General features: G+C 37.9%; 1 protein-coding gene across 1 annotated transcript in view; it reads right to left on the bottom strand.

Moving 5' to 3' along the window:
• LOC135577094 (F-BAR domain only protein 2-like) overlaps nt 1-17824 on the bottom strand; it is a 131263-nt gene that overhangs the window by 92481 nt on the left and 20958 nt on the right. The window contains exons 6-8 of the mRNA XM_065044791.1: nt 16336-16440; nt 14408-14506; nt 13179-13275 (exon numbers count right to left, since the gene is read on the bottom strand). Coding sequence (XP_064900863.1) covers nt 13179-13275; nt 14408-14506; nt 16336-16440 — 301 coding nt within the window. The remainder of the gene's footprint in view (nt 1-13178; nt 13276-14407; nt 14507-16335; nt 16441-17824) is intronic.

Genomic DNA, 17824 nt, shown 5'->3' with positions numbered 1-17824 from the left:
ACACAGGATTCTAACTCCTCCTGCTTATTCCCCATGCTGCGTGCATTGGTGTACAGGCATTTCAGGGAGCGAGCAGAGCACACCAATTTCTCCCTAGGGGCATAGGAGGCCACCCGGTCCTCATCAGTTTTAGAATGCTGCCCCACCTGGACAAGCCCAGCTACAGCCCCATCCCCCTCCAAGCCTAGTTTAAAGCTCTCCAAATGAGCCCAGCTAATTCCTGCCCCAGCATCCTTTTGCCCCTGCGGGATAAACCTTTCCCGTGAGACACTGTCTGGACTGGTGTCTTATAAAACCAATCATTATCAAAAAATCCAAAGCCCTGCCTGTAGCACCAGTCTTGGAGCCAACCATTAAGAGACTGAATTTTCCTATTCCATCCCAAATCGTCACTAGAAGACGGAAGGAGTGAAGAGGAGATCACTTGAGCCCCTGAGTCTTTCACCATCCTTCCCAAGACCTTGAAATCATTCTTCATTCCCCTCAGACTACGGGAAGCAGCTTCCTCTCCATCTGTCTGGAAGACCAGCAGCGGGTAGTAGTCTGTTGGGTGCACCAGTTTGGGGAGCTCTCTAGCAGTTTGTGTGGCAGATTGTGTGGCAGTTGCACATTCCCCTGATAACTGGAGCCTTCAATGGGGAAGTTGACGGCTCTTCAGCACCTTTTGTGCCCCAATGCACCTGTCCCCACATACACATCTAGGGTGGTACAAAGGTGCTGTCAGTCACATCCTCCCCTGCCCTGGGGCAGGGTGACTTTACCTCTACCAACTGGTCGGGCAGGAGGGGTGGGACCCCCGGTCAACTGACAGGGTCCTTAACAAAGGAGGTGCCCAGAGTAGCTGTGAAGCTTCTGGACTATGTTGTAATGCCCACAGCCAGATCTGACCAGACTATAAAACGGGGTTCTCGACGAAGACACCCTTTGAGTGATCTTCTTGGAGCTGCAGGTCTGTGAACTGGAGCCTTTTCCTTAGACTGGGACACCATCTAAGGAGACTTCCTGGGATTGAGAACGCCTCACCTCTGCGTTTGGGTGAGCGGTTATTTACTGGATGTATCCTTGAATGAGCCTTCGCCTAACCCAGGCGAATGATTATTTCTTGTGAGTACCCCAAAGTGAGAGGCCTCTAGTTTTGTTTCTTGCGAGTGACTGCATGCATGTTGTGGATCCTCATTATTCTTATGTTGTTGTACCCCAATAATCTCCTCAACTGATATCCAAACCTGTATTTTATGTTGTTGGAGTGCTAAATAATTGTATAAACCCTGTTTCTAGTCAGTTTATTGGCTACACTTTTCCGGCTAGAATTAATTAAGTCTGTTTTGGAACTTTTTGTCCACCTAAAACTGACTTTCAAGTGCTTCTGTGACACAGATAAAGAAGGAGTCAAATTTCTTTCTGTAAAGACAGTTTCTGCTGAGACTGGAGAGCAGTCATCTAAGGGGAAGAATAAAACTTGACAACTATTCACATCTCTGCAATAAATATATGTGAAGTAGCCCTGTTGTGGATAGGAGATGGACAGAACACTTTGGCTACCAGAATAAAACTGCATTGCAATTGTGAATATGCTCAAAAGAATTTATGTGTAACACCATTAAAATGGAATGATAGTATTCATGAGTGGACTCAAGTGAAACATCTCCAGAGAACATCTTCAACTTATGTGCAGGGCCTAGTTTGGGATTTAGCCAGTACCCTGCAAAAACAATTGCATAATTTGCAAGACAGAATGGCTAACATTACCTAATAGTATAAAGTGGTTAGACCCAAAACCAGGTTTTTCAGGCCTCAATCTGCATATATGGGTTTCTGTGGGAATTGGATGTGCTTGTGTAATATTTTTTCCTTATAGTCCTCTGAATCATCTGGAGAATGATACAGAATGTAAAGAAGAATAAAGCCAGGGTCCTTGCTGTGGTCACTGTGAACCAGATGTTCAAAAACAAAAAAGGGGGAGATGTGGGAATGGCAGGATGTGTGGTTCCAGCTAAAGGGTCTTGGACAGGTTATACAGAAGTATGTTTTTAATGAGTGTAAGGAGTGATAGCCCAGGCCAGTGAGAATGATATCTCAGGTTGGAAAACGAACCCCATATGTATGATGTGTGAATGTTGGGCCTGGGCGCGAGTGAGTGGGTCAGAACACTGCCCACAAGATATGCATGGGAATATGACTGAAAACAGTCACAAGATGAGTGTGGTGTGTTTGGGATAACATTTTTTGAAAAACATCCTGTCTAACCTCTTGGTCCAGGCCCATATCTATAAACCTATAAATTGAGAACTGTTAATAAAACCCAGCTCTGCCTGGCTCTGCTCTCGCTGCTAACAAGAACTCCGTTCTTGTGCGTCTCTATCTGCGTCTGTGTGAATTGTTCCTCTTCGCCGCAGGCTTATCTCTAACAAGCCTGGTTTTATCCCTTTCCCCCTTCAAATCTAGTTTCAAGCTCTTTCATTCTGTGAATTGGATGGGCTCTTCCTTCTCCAATAGAAGGAGTCCAAACAATTTTTCACACACTAGGAAAAGATTACCAAGCTTTCAAGTTCAGATGTGGAGCCTGGTACAGGCCTTGGACTACTACCCATTACTGGTTTTTCATGTAGGTGGTGATGACATTGCGACCTGTAATCCGAGGGCAATTAAAAGAGACTTCAGGGCCCTGGGATGGTTGGTGAGGGAATTAAGTGCACACGTTATTTTCTCCTCTCTTCTTCCAGTCATGGGAAGTGACATTAGAAGAAACAGACGGGTACACATGGCTCCATGCTTGGTGTCACCACAACAATTTTAGGTTTTTTGATAACGGGATGGCCTACATGGCACCGGGTTTGTTGGCATTGGATGGAGTTCACCTTACACATAAGGGGAAGAGGGTCTTTGAACACAAGCTAGCAGGTCTCATTGACGGGGCTTTAAACCAGATATGATGGGGAAGAGGGATGTAATTGGGCTTGCGTGTGACATGCTGTGGGACAAGACAACAAGCATACAGAGGAGTGAGGTGAAGCAGGCTCTGAACTGATGAGCTTCAGGGGTGGGGTCCAAAGTGGTGATGCTCATGCCATCACGTCCAACTGGGGAATAAGCCAGAGCAATCATAGCAGAGACAAATATTCCTTAGCTGCCTCCCAAGATGAGAACCAGAGGGCCGACCACCTCAAGGGTACACACAGCTGCAGTAGATCTTTCTGTACCCCTCATGAGAAACCCCCATGCTTGAGTACTTCCCTGAAGTGTGTACACCAACGCGTGTAGCATGGGGAATAAACAGGAAGAATTAGAGATCTATGCACGTTCACGTTCACAAGGCCATGATCTCATTGCTATTATGGAGACATGGTGGGACAGCTCACATGACTGGAATATTGTCATGGAAGGCTATGTACTTTTTAGGAAAGACAGGCCAGCAAGGCGAGATGGAGGAGTTGCACTTTATGTGAGAGAGCAACTCAAATGTCTTGAACTCTGCCTGGGGGAGGATGAAGAATGAGTTGAGTCCTTATGGGTAAAAATTAATGGACAAGCTAACAAGGGGGACATCATTGTGGATGTTTGCTAGAGGCCACCTGATCAGGAGGAGGAAGTGATGGGGCTTTCTACAGACAGCTGGAAGTAGCCTCACAATCAAATGCCCTGGTTCTCATGGGAGACTTCTATCATCTGCTCGGTGGGTAACACAGCTAAGCAAACACAGTCCAGGAGGCTCCTACAGATCACTGGTGACAACTTTTTGACACAGATGGTTGAGAAGCTAAGGAGGAGAGGCATGCTGCTGGACCTTGTCCTAACAAACCAAGAAGAAGTTGTTGGAGATGTTACAGTTGGGGGCAGCCTCAGCTGCAGCGACCATGAGATGGTGGAGTTCGGGATCCTGTGTGGAGGAAGCAGGAAAATAAGTAGAACTAAAACCATGAACTTGAGCAGGGCAAACTTTGGCCTCTTCAAGGTCCTGCTTGGAAGAATCCCATGCATTAGGGCTCTAGAAGGTAGGAGAGTCCAAGAGAGCTGGCTAATATTCAAGCATCACTTCCTCCAAGCTCAAGACCGGTGCATCCCTAATGAGGAAGAAATCAAATAAAGGGAGTAAGAGGCCAGCATGGATGAGTAAGGAGCTCCAGTCAAAACTCAGGTGGAGGAAGGATGTTTATGTAATGTGGAAAAAGGGACAGACCACCTGGGAGGAATACAAGGCGTCTGTTAGAGTATGCAGGGATGCAGTGAGGAAGACTAAGCTCCACTTGGAAGCAAATCTGGGCAGGGATGTCAAAGACAACAAGAAGGACTTCTTAAAGTACATCAGCAGCAAAAGGAAGGTTAGGGAAAATGTAGGTCTGCTGCTGAATGAGGAGGGTGCCCTGGTGACGGATGATACAGCAAAGGTAGAGTTACTGAATGCCTTCTTCGCTTCCATCTTTAGTGCTAAAACTGGCCCTTGGGTATCCCAGACACTAGAGATAGAAGAGAAAGTCTGGCAAAAGGAAGACTTTCCCTTGGTTGAGGAAGATCAGGTTAGAGATCAGTTAGAGATCATTTAAGTATACTGGACATCCACAAATCCATGGGCCCCAAAGGGATGCACCTATGAGTGCTGAGAAAGTTGGCAGATGTTATTGCTAAGCCACTCTCCATCATCTCTGAAAGGTCTTGGAGAACAGGAGAGGTGCCTGACAACTGGAAGAAAGCCAATGTCACTCCAGTCTTCAAAAAGGGCAAGAAGGATGATCCAGGAAACTACAGACCAGTCAGCCTCATCTCCATCCTTGGAAAGGTGATGGAACAGCTCATTCTGGACATCATCTCCAAGTATGTGGAGGAAAAGAAGGTTATCACAGAATCACAGGGTTGGAAGGGACCTCTGGAGATCATCTAGTCCAACAGACCTGTTAAAACAGGTTCACCTAGAGTAGATAGCACAGGAATGTGTCCAGGTGGGGTTTGAATGTCTCCAGAGAAGATGACTCTACAGCCTCTCTGGGATGCCTGTTCCAGTGCTCTGTCACCCTCAAAGTAAAGAGGTTTCCTAATGTTTTAAGCCTTTCAGGATCTACAAATTTCCCTGCTCTTCAATGTCCCTTTTTCTGACATTAGCAATATAGATATCCTGTCATTCCCCTGATAATGCCTGCCTTTTCACTTCTCTCCATTTTAAAGTTGTATGGCATGTCTCACTTGTTGCCAAAAAAGACCCTTTTAATGAACATTATTGGGCATAAGCCTGAAAAGGCTACTGGTGCCCTTCAATCCACAGTGGGTACCTTTGAAGTCAGTGGGTGACTGGGGTGGGACTAGCAAGGACAGCTGTGTAGTTTTGTAATGCTTTGCTTGAAGTATGATAACAATCAAAGAAATATTGTGAGTTTTCTCATTTTCTCAGTATTCATATAATTACACACACTGTGCTGGATTCAGATTCATTTCTAAATTGCAGTTGAAGGATAATTGGGTAGTTTACATAAATTAGATCCCTTAGGTATATCAAGGACAAAGTCAAGATTTTCAAGCAAAAGAAAAGAAATGTAAAAAAATACAGGACAAGCTGGAATTAATTAGAAGACATTCCACTTAGTCACATTCAGAGTATGTAGTTTACTAAAACATACAACAGACCTAAAGGACAGTAATCTATTTTTAGTTCTAGATATGACTGCAATAAAATAACTACGGAATTTGTCTTCTGTGCATTATCTCTATTATCTTTTTTAATAATAAGGAGGTGAATGATTGTAGGTGGATTGTCATATATTAGAAAAAAAAAATCCTCTTGAATCCCACTTCCACCATACAATTTTCTTCTCAGGCTTGTTCAGCACTGAGCTATTTGAGTTTCATATGAAGCCTTCTTTAGTTTATTTATTATGTGTTTTCCATAGCCCTTTTTGCATCTTGATTTCTGTCATGTTTTTGAGATATGCTTTGCCTTCCCACAGAATAAGCATGAGCAAAGGTTATGCCAGGTTATAAAGCTAGATATTGCCAAAGACTAGACAGGATATCCTTTCCTTGCCAAAGCTGATGATACGGGTTTGAGACATAACAGCTGGGAGTAGAAGACACATAAATGTTATTTGAGGTGGCTGCAAATAAAGAACATATTTGGACAGAATAACTATGTATTCATTTATTTCACTGACTCCAGTCAGGGACAAATAGCAAATAAGAAATGAGAGATATCAAATATATTAGAAAAACACAGAAGTGCTCTACAGTTATTTAGTATTTCTATTTAGTAAACCAATTTATTTTTAAATTATAAGACATATTTTTATTAGCAATGTTTGTCTTGCACAGCTAGGGATGAAGCACTTAACAAGTCTGGATAGCATGACGCTATAACAATGGAAAAAAAAAAGGCTTCCTTTCACTTTCTTGGAGACAAATGAGGGGGATGAAAAAGAAAAGCTCTCTCTCCAGTCAGCAAGTATGAGGCTGTGGTGAAAAACAGATTTTCAGAGGGTTGTCTGCTTAAATGACTGTGTAAGGGCTGAGATAACACAATGATGGATGTTTTATAAATGCCTACGCAGGAAGATAGATATGACAACCAAAATAGTTCTAGGTTTAAATTGAAATGAGGCACTCCATCACCATGTCATCTCCGGAAAGTCACTTAACCTTCTTGTTCCTGAATCAGACCAGCTGTAAGAGCTGACAGAAAGATGATTTTCTCAGAAACCAAGAGCTTAATCTAAACTTATGGCTTTCCAGGGATGCCTTTCAGTTGATTCGAGTGGACCTGGGCTCAGGTCTTAAATACTTCATATCAACTGAACAAGTCTTCTTTGTTTGCCTCATCTTGTTCTTCCCTCCTCTTCCTCACTCCCTGCCAGGCAAGCAGGATTAGTCAGCATGGGTCCGCCAAAGGGAAATCACATTTGTCCAACCGCATAGCCTTCTACGATGGTATGACTGGCTGGGTAGATGAGGGAAAAGCAGTGAATGTTGTCTACCTTGACTTCAGCAAGGCTTTTGACACCGTCTCTCACAACCTCCTCATAGGCAAGCTCAGGAAGCATGGGCTAGATGAATGCACGGCTAGATGGATCATGAACTGTCTGGATGGCAGAGCTCAGAGGGTTGTGATCAATGGTGCAGAGTCTGGTTGGAGGCCTGTAGTTAGTGGGGTTCCCCAGGGGTCAGTGTTAGGTCCAGTCCCATTCAACCTGTTCATCAGTGACCTGGATGAAGAGACTGAGTGCACCCTCAGCAAGTTTTCTGATGATACCAAACTGAGAGGAACAGCTGACACACCAGAAGGCTGTGCTGCCATTCAACGAGACCTGGACAGGCTGGAGGACTGGGCAGGGAAGAACCTAATGAAGTTCAACAAGGGCAAGTGTAGGGTCCTGCACCTGGGGAGGAATAACCCGAGGCACCAGTACAGGTTAGGGGGAGACCTGCTGGAAAGCAGCACTGCAGAGAAGGACTTGGGATTTCTGGTCATCGACAGGTGGACCATGAGTAAACAATGTGTCCTTGTGGCCAAGAAGGCCAATGATATCCTGGGGTGCATTTAGAAAAGTGTGACCAGCAGATTGAGGGAAGTTATCCTCCCCCTCTACTCTGTCCTGGTGAGGTCACACCTGGAGTACTGTGTCCAGTTCTGGGCTCCCCAGTTTAAGAAGGATAAGGAATTACTGGAGAGAGTCCAGCAGATATCTACTAAGTGGGCTGGAGGATCTTTCTTATGAGGAGAGACTGAGAGAGCTGGGTCTGTTCAGCCTGGAAAAGAGAAGGCTGAGAGGGGATCTCATAGATGTTTATAAATATCTCAAGGGTAGATGTCAAGAGGATGGGACCAGACTCCTTTCAGTGGTGTCCAATGATAGGATGAGGGGCAACGGGCACAGACTGAAGCATAGGAGGTTCCATCTGAATATGAGGAAAAACTTCTTTACCTTGAGGGTGTCAAAGCACTGGAAAAGGCTGCCCAGAGAGGTTGTGGAGTCTCCTTCTCTGGAGACATTTAACATCCGCCTCTGCAATCTACTCTAGGTGTACCTGCTTTAGCAGGTGACTTGGACTAGACGATCTCCAGAGGTCCCTTCCAACCTTAACCATTCTGTAATTCTGTGACTTGTGTGTGTGTATATATATGTGTGTCAAGAACCTTCTTTCTAACACTAAATATTCAACAAGGATGCTGCAAAGCAAGAATAATTTTTGGTTTTAATATGATTTTTTTCTTGCTACTGCTTAAAACACAATCACACAAAAAGGAAAAGCTTAATTGGCTTCCTCGGAGTATCACATTTGTAGTCCTGCCTGCCAAAAAATGTTAAATTCCCAATTAATTGGTATATTCAGCTAATATTGCCAGTGCAATGCTACCAGTCTTCCACTTGCATTAAGAGACTTTTGGAGCAAAATATGTACAGTTATAACAGTCCAGAAAATTAAAAATAAATAAAACTGCAAATTAAAACAAGTTTGCAGCTTAGGTATATGTGATTATTAAAAATCTGTGCTGGCAGATGAGACTTTCTAAAGTCTACACCAACTTTGGCAGGTTTGTTGTCTATGAAGGGATCCAACTTTCGTAGGCAAAATCAAATAGATATCTAGGATGGGAATTAAGACACATTTGTTGATATGGCTCTTGAGCTTGCACCTCATCTTTGAAAACAGAGCTCTACAGCACAGCACTCTTAAATACTTTAAAAAAATATATTTGCCTCAAGCCCAGCTTCTTATTAAAATCCTCAAAGATATCCACACTTAATTTCTCCCATTAGCTTCTGAAACATAGCAATTGACTGCCTTCCTTTACAAACAATACTTTTCTGAATCCCTTTGGTACTGTCAGTGTTGACAACGTAAACTCATTCCTCAGTCAATATAAAATAAATCCTTGCTTTGTTATACTTCCTTGTTGAAAAGGAGCTCAGAGATTTCCTGCAGAGCTATTAAAACATTTGTATTAACTAGTGTTTATTGTCACCTACTTTGTTGCTGTTTAGCTTCCTAGAAAAGCATTTTAATAAACTCTACGAACTATTATGTTATCAAACAAACCCATGGAAAAAACAAATGCCACATGCAGCACTGTTTCAAGTCTTTCTCTCAAAGCAAAATTTATCATTCAAGTACATAATAAGCTAGTAGCTTTAATCAAAGCAAGCTTCAATATTCCATGGCTCTTGCTTTGCCTCTTAGTCTCTGGGAAAGGACTAACTTTTTTTCTAAAATTTCTTAGATGAATGCAGTTGTTGTTCTTAAACCCCTTTTTCATCTACTCTGTCTTGTCCATCTTGTACATTTCTTCATTAGACAGAAAATGTATTACAGTTTAACACAACACACTAATTTAAATAGGAATATTAACATGAAGTGAGCACAACTGTGCGTTTATAGTATGCTAGTCACTTTGCATTAGCTTCCTAGTCATGGTGCAGCTCCCTTCAATGTTCTTGCATTCACTTTGAAAAAAAAAAAAACCAAACAAAAAACCAAAACAAACACAACACCCCACACAACACATAAGCAGTGCTCCGTAGGCATTTAGGACTAAAATGCCCATGTAAGCAATTAGAAAATACCTGATAGTAGGTCAAATTCACACTGAACTTTGCACTAACCCCCCACCTCCACCAACAGCCAGCCACATAAAACCTTATTCTAATCAAATGAACAATTCTGTTGAGTTCACTACATCAGAAGTCAGCTGAATTAAAGCCTAGGTAAAGTTTGGTTTTAAAATGTTTACTAAATTGAAGCATTGATGCTTTATGATTCTGGTAACAGGCAATGCTGGTAGCATTAATAAACTTGTAAGGAATTCAGGTTAAACTGTTTTGAGGTGCCATCCAAGCAGCAAACATAATAGTTTATCAACAGTTTTGCAGCCTGTGAAATCTCCACATTGCTTTCAGCAGAAATGCCATATCTAAATACACCATTTTGTCTTTCCGTTGTTGTCTGTACTACAATAAAAACTCTGTTTTCCTCTTTATTAAATTTTTAAGAAAAATGCAAAAATAAGAGCAATGACTTAATAAATTACCAACAACCACTAACAATGACATCAGAACAATTTAATGAAAACAAATCATCTAAATTTGGCTTTTGTTCCTATTTTTTAGAAAATGCAGCACAGCTGAGACTTCTCATTTGGCCTTCAAAGGTACCTTCTGGGTAAACTGTGTAGTGGGCAAAACCTAATACAGGGACAAACACACACAGTTTCCCACACATGAGAAGAGGGCACAGTAACTCAGTATTTAAAAAATGGAAAAACATTCATGATCAACTACAGCTATATAGACATTCACAAATATCTTTAAACATATTATATATTATCCTGCCAATTTCAGACATAAGATCTTAGAAGAACATGAGCTCATACTTCCTAGGAGTTTCTATTTCATGCAGCATCAACTTTTCATATGGGAACAAAACAATTTTTTTATAGATTACTATTAGATTAAGTAAAGCTAGAAATCATCGATAAGTCATTAAACTGGAATACACATAATCTCCAATACTGATTTAACATATACTTTGGGTGAAATACAGACATTTTCCGCCATGCCATAAATGAATTTTCCAAGGAACATGGAGCAGAAGCCTATCAGAAACAGAAAACTGATTAATCAGAACTGACCAGTTTTGATCAACACTGCAGGACCACAAGTGACAGAAGCATCTTCCAAACAATGATATCAAATCTGCTATTAGACATAACAGCAGGAACATATAAGCTTTAGGAAACAGTTCTGAGAACAAATAAAATTCTGACCTGAAGCCTAACTGGTAATTGCAGGTCCTGCCACCTTTCTGTTTTTCAGTTTTACATTTAAGTCATATAATCTGGTATAAAGGACATCACCATGCAAAGAGAAACTGTAGATATGTAGATGAGAACTTAAGTAATTGCCTATGCCTAGAAACTTTTATTGTAAATTGTTTATAATCTTTGCAATAATCCAGTGTTTCTCAGTACTTCCTTTCAGATTAATTCTTATTTTTCCATATATAAATAAAAGTAAGTAAATTCTGCTATGAAGTACAATAACTGCATCTAGAATATACTGAAATAATCTAAAATCTTTGTTATGTATTATCCTTTTAGTTTATTTTGTTCTCAAAATTCAGTATTTCACAATGCAGCCCACCAACTAATTCAGTATATTTAGCTCACAAATAATACGTGAGGGAAAAGGCCTACATAGTCCTGGGGATTTTTTCCTTCAAATAGATTTAGGACTGGAATCTGAAGCAACAGTGACAGCCTTAAGACATTTTTTCTACATTTGTCTTGTACACCAAGTCAGTATCATTTTTACACGAAGAATACTTAGATTTATCCGAGAAGTCATTTCCTTCTTCACCCTAATTAGTAAATTCACACCACAGAAAGACTTCTAAGATTTGCTCCATGAGTTAAAATACATTTCTTTTAAGAACAGTTCTCGATTGCAGAACAGTGTTTTTTTCCTCCCACGATGGATTTTTCCATTTAATTCTTAGAAGACTGATACCTCACTTTGCCTTCCAAATCTTTCTAGTTGTCAAAGCTGTATGATTAAGTTAATAAAATGAATATAATAAAAGCAGTAACCATAATTAACATAACATCACTACATCACTAGAAGTCTGTTTTTCTAGTCTATCTTTGACACTTTACAACTTCTTGTGAATTAAAATTCAGCAGCAAAAGAATACATCTAAGCTTTCCTCTGCACCATGACTGCTTTACAAAGTTGATATCAATACAATAATTTCACTCTGTAAAAGAAAATTCAAGCTGCATGCATTTCCACACTAAAAAGTAATTTTAAAACATTTTGCTGTTACAATAGTTGTAGGAATGAAAGCAAAAGCTTTTAGTTGACCCCAGAGAATACAAATAGGATTTGAAGAACTCTAAATCAGCACAGTATACAGTGTGTATAACTTCTCCCACTAAATTAAAAAGTGTTATTTTTCTTATGATTACTACGTTGTCTAGCAAAAAACCACACTAACAATGTGGATGACATGAAGTGCACAGTACTCTAGGATACATTAGCAAGGGCCTTTGTAAACCACGGACTCAGGATGCTAAATGCAAGATGGAGATCCCTAGCCATGACATCTCAGCAAAGAAGTCTGAACACCGAATTTTCACGTCTTTATCCTGACTTCAGATCAACTGAACTTGAATCCCTGAAGCTCATACTTTTTCTTTTTTACTCTTTATTGAAAAATTGTAAAATATACAGGAAACATTCAAAAATCATTCCATATACAGTCTTACCTCAGCCCACTCAGGTACTGGCATTAACAGATCACAGACAGAATATGAAAAAATGTTATGTTAAAAACACCTCACAGAGGCATTGTAAGACACCTAGTAACTATATTTAACAGTTTATTATAAATTCTCAAGATCTACTCAGCTATGTATATCCTTGCTCTGAAAAAATCTTTGTGCTTCTGTTCTAGAATTCAGTGATGCTAGCCAGGACTCCCAATGCTAAAAGAAAAATGGTACTACTGAATTCCTGTACTCACACACCTAGTGACCATGTATTCATACTCAAATATTAAAGTGAACTCTCTATTTTTCCTATAATGTTAGATACACAGTACTGTGAAACTGTCTTTTTATGCTAGTCCAGGAAAGTCTTATATACCACATGCAACAAGCAGTACTTTCAGAAAGCACTATTCAATTTGCTGTTTATTAAAGGAAACAATCTACATATAATCTATTAAAATGCATAATTTTGTAAACTAACCAAATAAGCTGATGCAACTGTTCAAACAGTTCTATAAGCAGCTTTATAGAGATTTGTTCTGAAAATATCTATAAATTTATATTAAATAAAGTTTGGAAATATAATTTATGCAGCAGCACACAGAGGTAAGTTTTTGCAAGGAACTTCAGTTTCTTGACAAATCTCACTGATGTACCAAGGAGCAATACAATTTAAGAGCTTCCTCAGAGGTCTACATAGAGGCATCCATAGCTATAAAATGCTATGCTTTATGAAAACGAATACTACACTTACATAATAAATTGTGTTGTTAAATTTCTATTAATCATTTAATATCAAAGCAAATGAATTCTGAGAATTTGAAATTGTAAGTACATTACTACTACAAGACTAACAAATCAGGTTTGACCTTTTATTAGGAGTGGAAATCTAGTTTTAAAATTAGCATTTCCACTCTTATTTTTAATCTCTTACCAGGTCTTTCCTTGCCAGTTCCTTTTGACTCAGCAAATTTCTGTATTAAACTCTCAACTGTAGTATTTGTCATGTTATTAATAAACTCTTCATGCACCTTTAAAAAAAAAAAAAAAAAACACACCACACAAAAAGGAATTTTAAAACCAGTAATTGAAAGAATGAAATTAACTTTAAGAAGTGTTTTTTTCTAGAGTTAAGGTTTGAAATAGTGGCTTCTAAAAATATATTACAGGGCTTCCAAAAATCAACAGGCATTTTACCAAGGACATCCCTGATTTGCTTTAGTATTAGCAAGTGTGTGTATAATACAGATACAAATGAGGAATGAAAGAATAAAGCTTGATGATGTGTTTAGGATTTACTTCATTTCTTCGTTAGCAGAAACCCTCAAAACTGAGGAAAAGTGTGATTCAAATTAAGTGTATACAAATAAAACTACATTACAGAACATAAAAAAATTAAGGAATGCTTATAGGGATTATTAATTAAACCAACTTGTATTTAAAGAAAAGATACTATAAACGCTTCTTTTAACACTATTATTGAAGGTCTTTTGCTCATAAAAAACAAGCCTTTCAGACTGATATAATTTCAAGTTTTAGTTAAAGAAAAGCACAAGTATCCTGAAATGAGTGCTAATTAATATCCAGGAAACAGAACTTTGAAATACACTAACGATTCTCTAAATTGTCAAAATATTTTGTTTTATGTTAACACAAAATGTAACGATTGTTCAGCCTTATTCTGTAAAATTTGGGATACTGAACTTATAAATACCACAGGAAGTAGTAAAAAAAAATCATCTTATGTTGAATTTAGATATTAACAAGATTTCCAATACAATTAACAAAATTAGAGGATGATCCATTTAATAAAAGATTTCAGAGATGCTGGAATAACAAAAGAGAATACACATATAGAAACGCCACAAAAGACCAAAATGGCAACTTAGTAGATGTTCAAATCACCTTCAAACATCTCATAAACAAGTTCAGTACTCGCATAATGTTTGATATATATGCTAAAAAGAACCACATCTACTTGAAAGTCTTTTGAATTCTGTGGATCATTCCTGTTTATCTCCTTCTACTCATACTGGTTTGAAAAGTTATAATCATTTGAAAGATGTGATCTTGTAATTACCACAAACACAGTAAGAAATGTTTCATTTAATAGTTAAGAAAAATATGTAACGTGATCCAAACAAACAATAATATAAAAATTACCTCTCCTATTTGTAAATGAATTTCTTTTATGGTATTTGACAATGATTCTATAATCTCTTTCATATGAAAAAGGTGTGTTTCTTCAATGTCTTGAAATTTCTGTAAAGCAATACAAGCACAATTATTCATAATGAAAATAATTCTTGAAATACTAAACCTTAAATTTTAATAATTAAATATACTAAACAAAAACACACTATTTTTTTGTCTTGATCATAGTAATTACAGTGTTTAAGGAAGGTGCAGAATTCAGTTATGAAATAACATACTTAATATCCTTTTAGAACCATTATCCAACTTTTTTTTATTTGCTCTTTAAACCTTCATCTATCTTGATTTTTTAAAAAAGTCTAACCTATTTTTACCAAAAGAAAATAGTGTTGGAGGGTATTTAGAAGAATATATCTGTTTTCCATAACTGAAGAGTTTTAGATCTGTTTTGCACCTCCTCCTTATCACCCTCTCTTCCTGCCAATATACACATGCTTTCTCTTTCTCTAGTTAAATCTATATCCTTTGCTTCTTTAAATGTGATTCAGTTGTTTGATCTTTAAACTCAGTGTATAAAAACTATGCAGTGTGTCTGGAATAACTGCAGTCATCACTGTCTTACACTATACAATAAAGAAATAAACATTTAAGAGTCAAATATATTTTTAATATGAGAGAAAAATAATGTACTTGACCAAATGTAATTCAAAGTGAAAAGCATAGGGAGTACAGTTTCTCCAACCAGAACCTAGTTAGGATATTGCCTACTGTGAACTCTTCAACAAAAGGATGTCAATACTCTTAATCTATCTGTCGCATTCAAAGCTGAATTTTGCAGTAGCATGCCTGAGCACTTCTTTGTCACAAATGCCTGGACTGGAGAGGTGGGTACCCTTTCTGTAATAGCTGTATTGATTATCTATTCAGAGATGAACTAGATCAAGTTCTGATGAAGTTTTCAAAGCACGAAAGCAGTTTAGGACAGGGCAGCTTTTTACATGTCAGCCTACATAATCCCCATACAGTAAAATCTTAATTTCCAAGGAGTTAAGGAAAACCCTAACACTTTTCCACTTCTATGTTAATAACACAGGTATGACTGAATCTCCCTGATAATTCCATCTGTGCCTAAAAATTAATCTTTGAAACTAAGGAAGAGAGCAAAGAAAAGAAAATTCCTATCTTGTAAAAGCTTTAATAAAAAAAGCTAGTCCTCGACTAAATATTACTACTAAAAGCAGAAACAGTGAGGTTTGCTTTTTGAAATCTGAGGCAGTAGAAAATCAACAGATTTGAAAAAGAAACTTCAAAATATAACAAGCAGCAGCATGGGCAACCATAAAGAGAACTCTATATCCTCTGAAATAAATATTAAAACAGCTTAAAAAAACCCAAACAAAATTTTAACAAAACAAAACAAAACCCCAAACAAACAAAAAGACCCACAAACCCATAAATTTTAATAGATGTAGGGAGTTTTGACCACCTCAGATAAACCTTGGAAAGACACTAACAAGCTGCTACTGAAGTGTTTCACCAGAATGATAATAAAAAGCCCATGATAGGTTCCATTTTTATAACTCCTGTGAATGAGTTCTGGATCTCCAGCAATTCACAGGATTTCCCGCATGATTACAATGCATCTACAATACTTCCAAAAGTTAATTTTGTTTTCTTCCTAAAAATTTCTTCCAAAAGTCTTTCTAGAGTGCTCGTGTTCAACTATTTCATTCAAGGACACTGCCATCACAACATACATGGTCAATGTTTGCCCTTCAAACATATTAGTTCTGACATTATTGTTCATATAAATTTCTAATAGAGATCATTCTATCTTGAACCAATTTTTCAAAGGCTTTGATTTCAGATATCTTCAGAGAGATAAAATAGAACATATTAATTTATTTTAAAGGTAACTGATTTAATATAACACTCACCTGTGCAGTTTCTGTCATTTTCTGTTCAAAACCAGATTTAACTGCAGCATATTTCTCCACACATAGTTTATAGGTATCTGTAGCTTTTTTCAATTTAACTGCTGCCTATAGTTTAGTACAAAAAAGTGTCAAATGTCACACATCTAATCTGATCCAAGGCTTTTAAGGCCACTATTAACAGAAAGCCTAGGATGACCTATAAAAATAATCAGGGGATATCAAAACAGTGAAGCATCATAACAAAATTTCACCACCAAGTAACTCTGATTCTAGCCATTAGAAATTTCTATTTAAAGCTATACATAGACTACATAAAAAGGTAACAAAGCAATTACCTCATTTAAATCCCTTCCCCTTATCAGCAATGACTAACTTACAGTTGTTTTGAAATAAATATTTTAAAATTTGTATTGCTGAAGTTAACTAATTAGGTCATGTCAAATATTTAGATCTGCAAAAGAAAAGCAGGAAAAAAGCAAGGCTGGAATACAGAGCAAAGAGTTATTAGTGCAATTCTGAAAGAGTTAATGGTAAAAGACACAAGGTGGCACAGTTCTCTTAGAAGTGAAGGAAGAAATATAAGGGAAAAGACATTCAAAAGTACAGGTGTTACAAAGGAAATTTTAAGACTAAGAGATATTTTAAAGTGAAGTTAATGTAGAACATACTGATGACAAGATTTATGCAGCTCAGACTTGCTAATAATAGTCCTTTTTGCCTTTATAATTTATTGATTTATTTCATTATTTGTTGCTAATAAACCAAAATGTTAATTTTGTGCACTTAATATTCTTAAAAGACAAAAAGAAATACAGGAGAATCCTAACATTACATGGACAACAGAACTGAATGAAGAGATTGTTTTTGGTAGAAAAAAAGTTATTTTCAAAGTTTACACAGCATGACAAATGAGATGAAGGTTTTCAAAACTTTGATATTATTGCTATTTCCAAGTTAAAATCCAATTAAAATAAAAATTATTTGCCTTGAACATCAGCTTTTTTTCTAGCTTCTGTGTTCAACATGCCTACTTTATCTCATTGAAGTTTCCCATCAGTTGTAACTCAGAAGTATTTGAATTGTTAATGACATCATTGAAGACAGTTGTATATTTACTATATTTGTTCTACTTATGAATACCTTTCCTCCCCTCTTTAAAATGAATTTCATCTGTCCCACAGTAAAAACGAAAACTATTTCTCACTTGCAATGACTCATAAAGCTGACCACTGTCTATAACTTTCAAACAAATTAATATAAAGATGCCCTCTGGAAAGACATATTCTGTGAGTTCCAAGAGAAAAATAACTGAAAATCATGAGTAACAGTACAGTGTTAGTACTTGTTCACCTGAGGAAACATCAACCAGGACTTCAAAGGAAGAGGAATCAAAGCTACAGTTCCATTTTTCCAGTTGCAGAGAAAGCTTAAGCAGATCTTGCTCATGTAGTCCTCTAAACCCAGCATAACAGAGCCTGAAAATACTTCA

The sequence above is a fragment of the Columba livia genome, chromosome W (assembly GCF_036013475.1).
Source record: "Columba livia isolate bColLiv1 breed racing homer chromosome W, bColLiv1.pat.W.v2, whole genome shotgun sequence".
Lineage (NCBI taxonomy): Eukaryota > Metazoa > Chordata > Aves > Columbiformes > Columbidae > Columba > Columba livia.
Note: the sequence above shows the minus strand (reverse complement) of the source record. Positions and strands in the feature narration are given on the sequence as shown.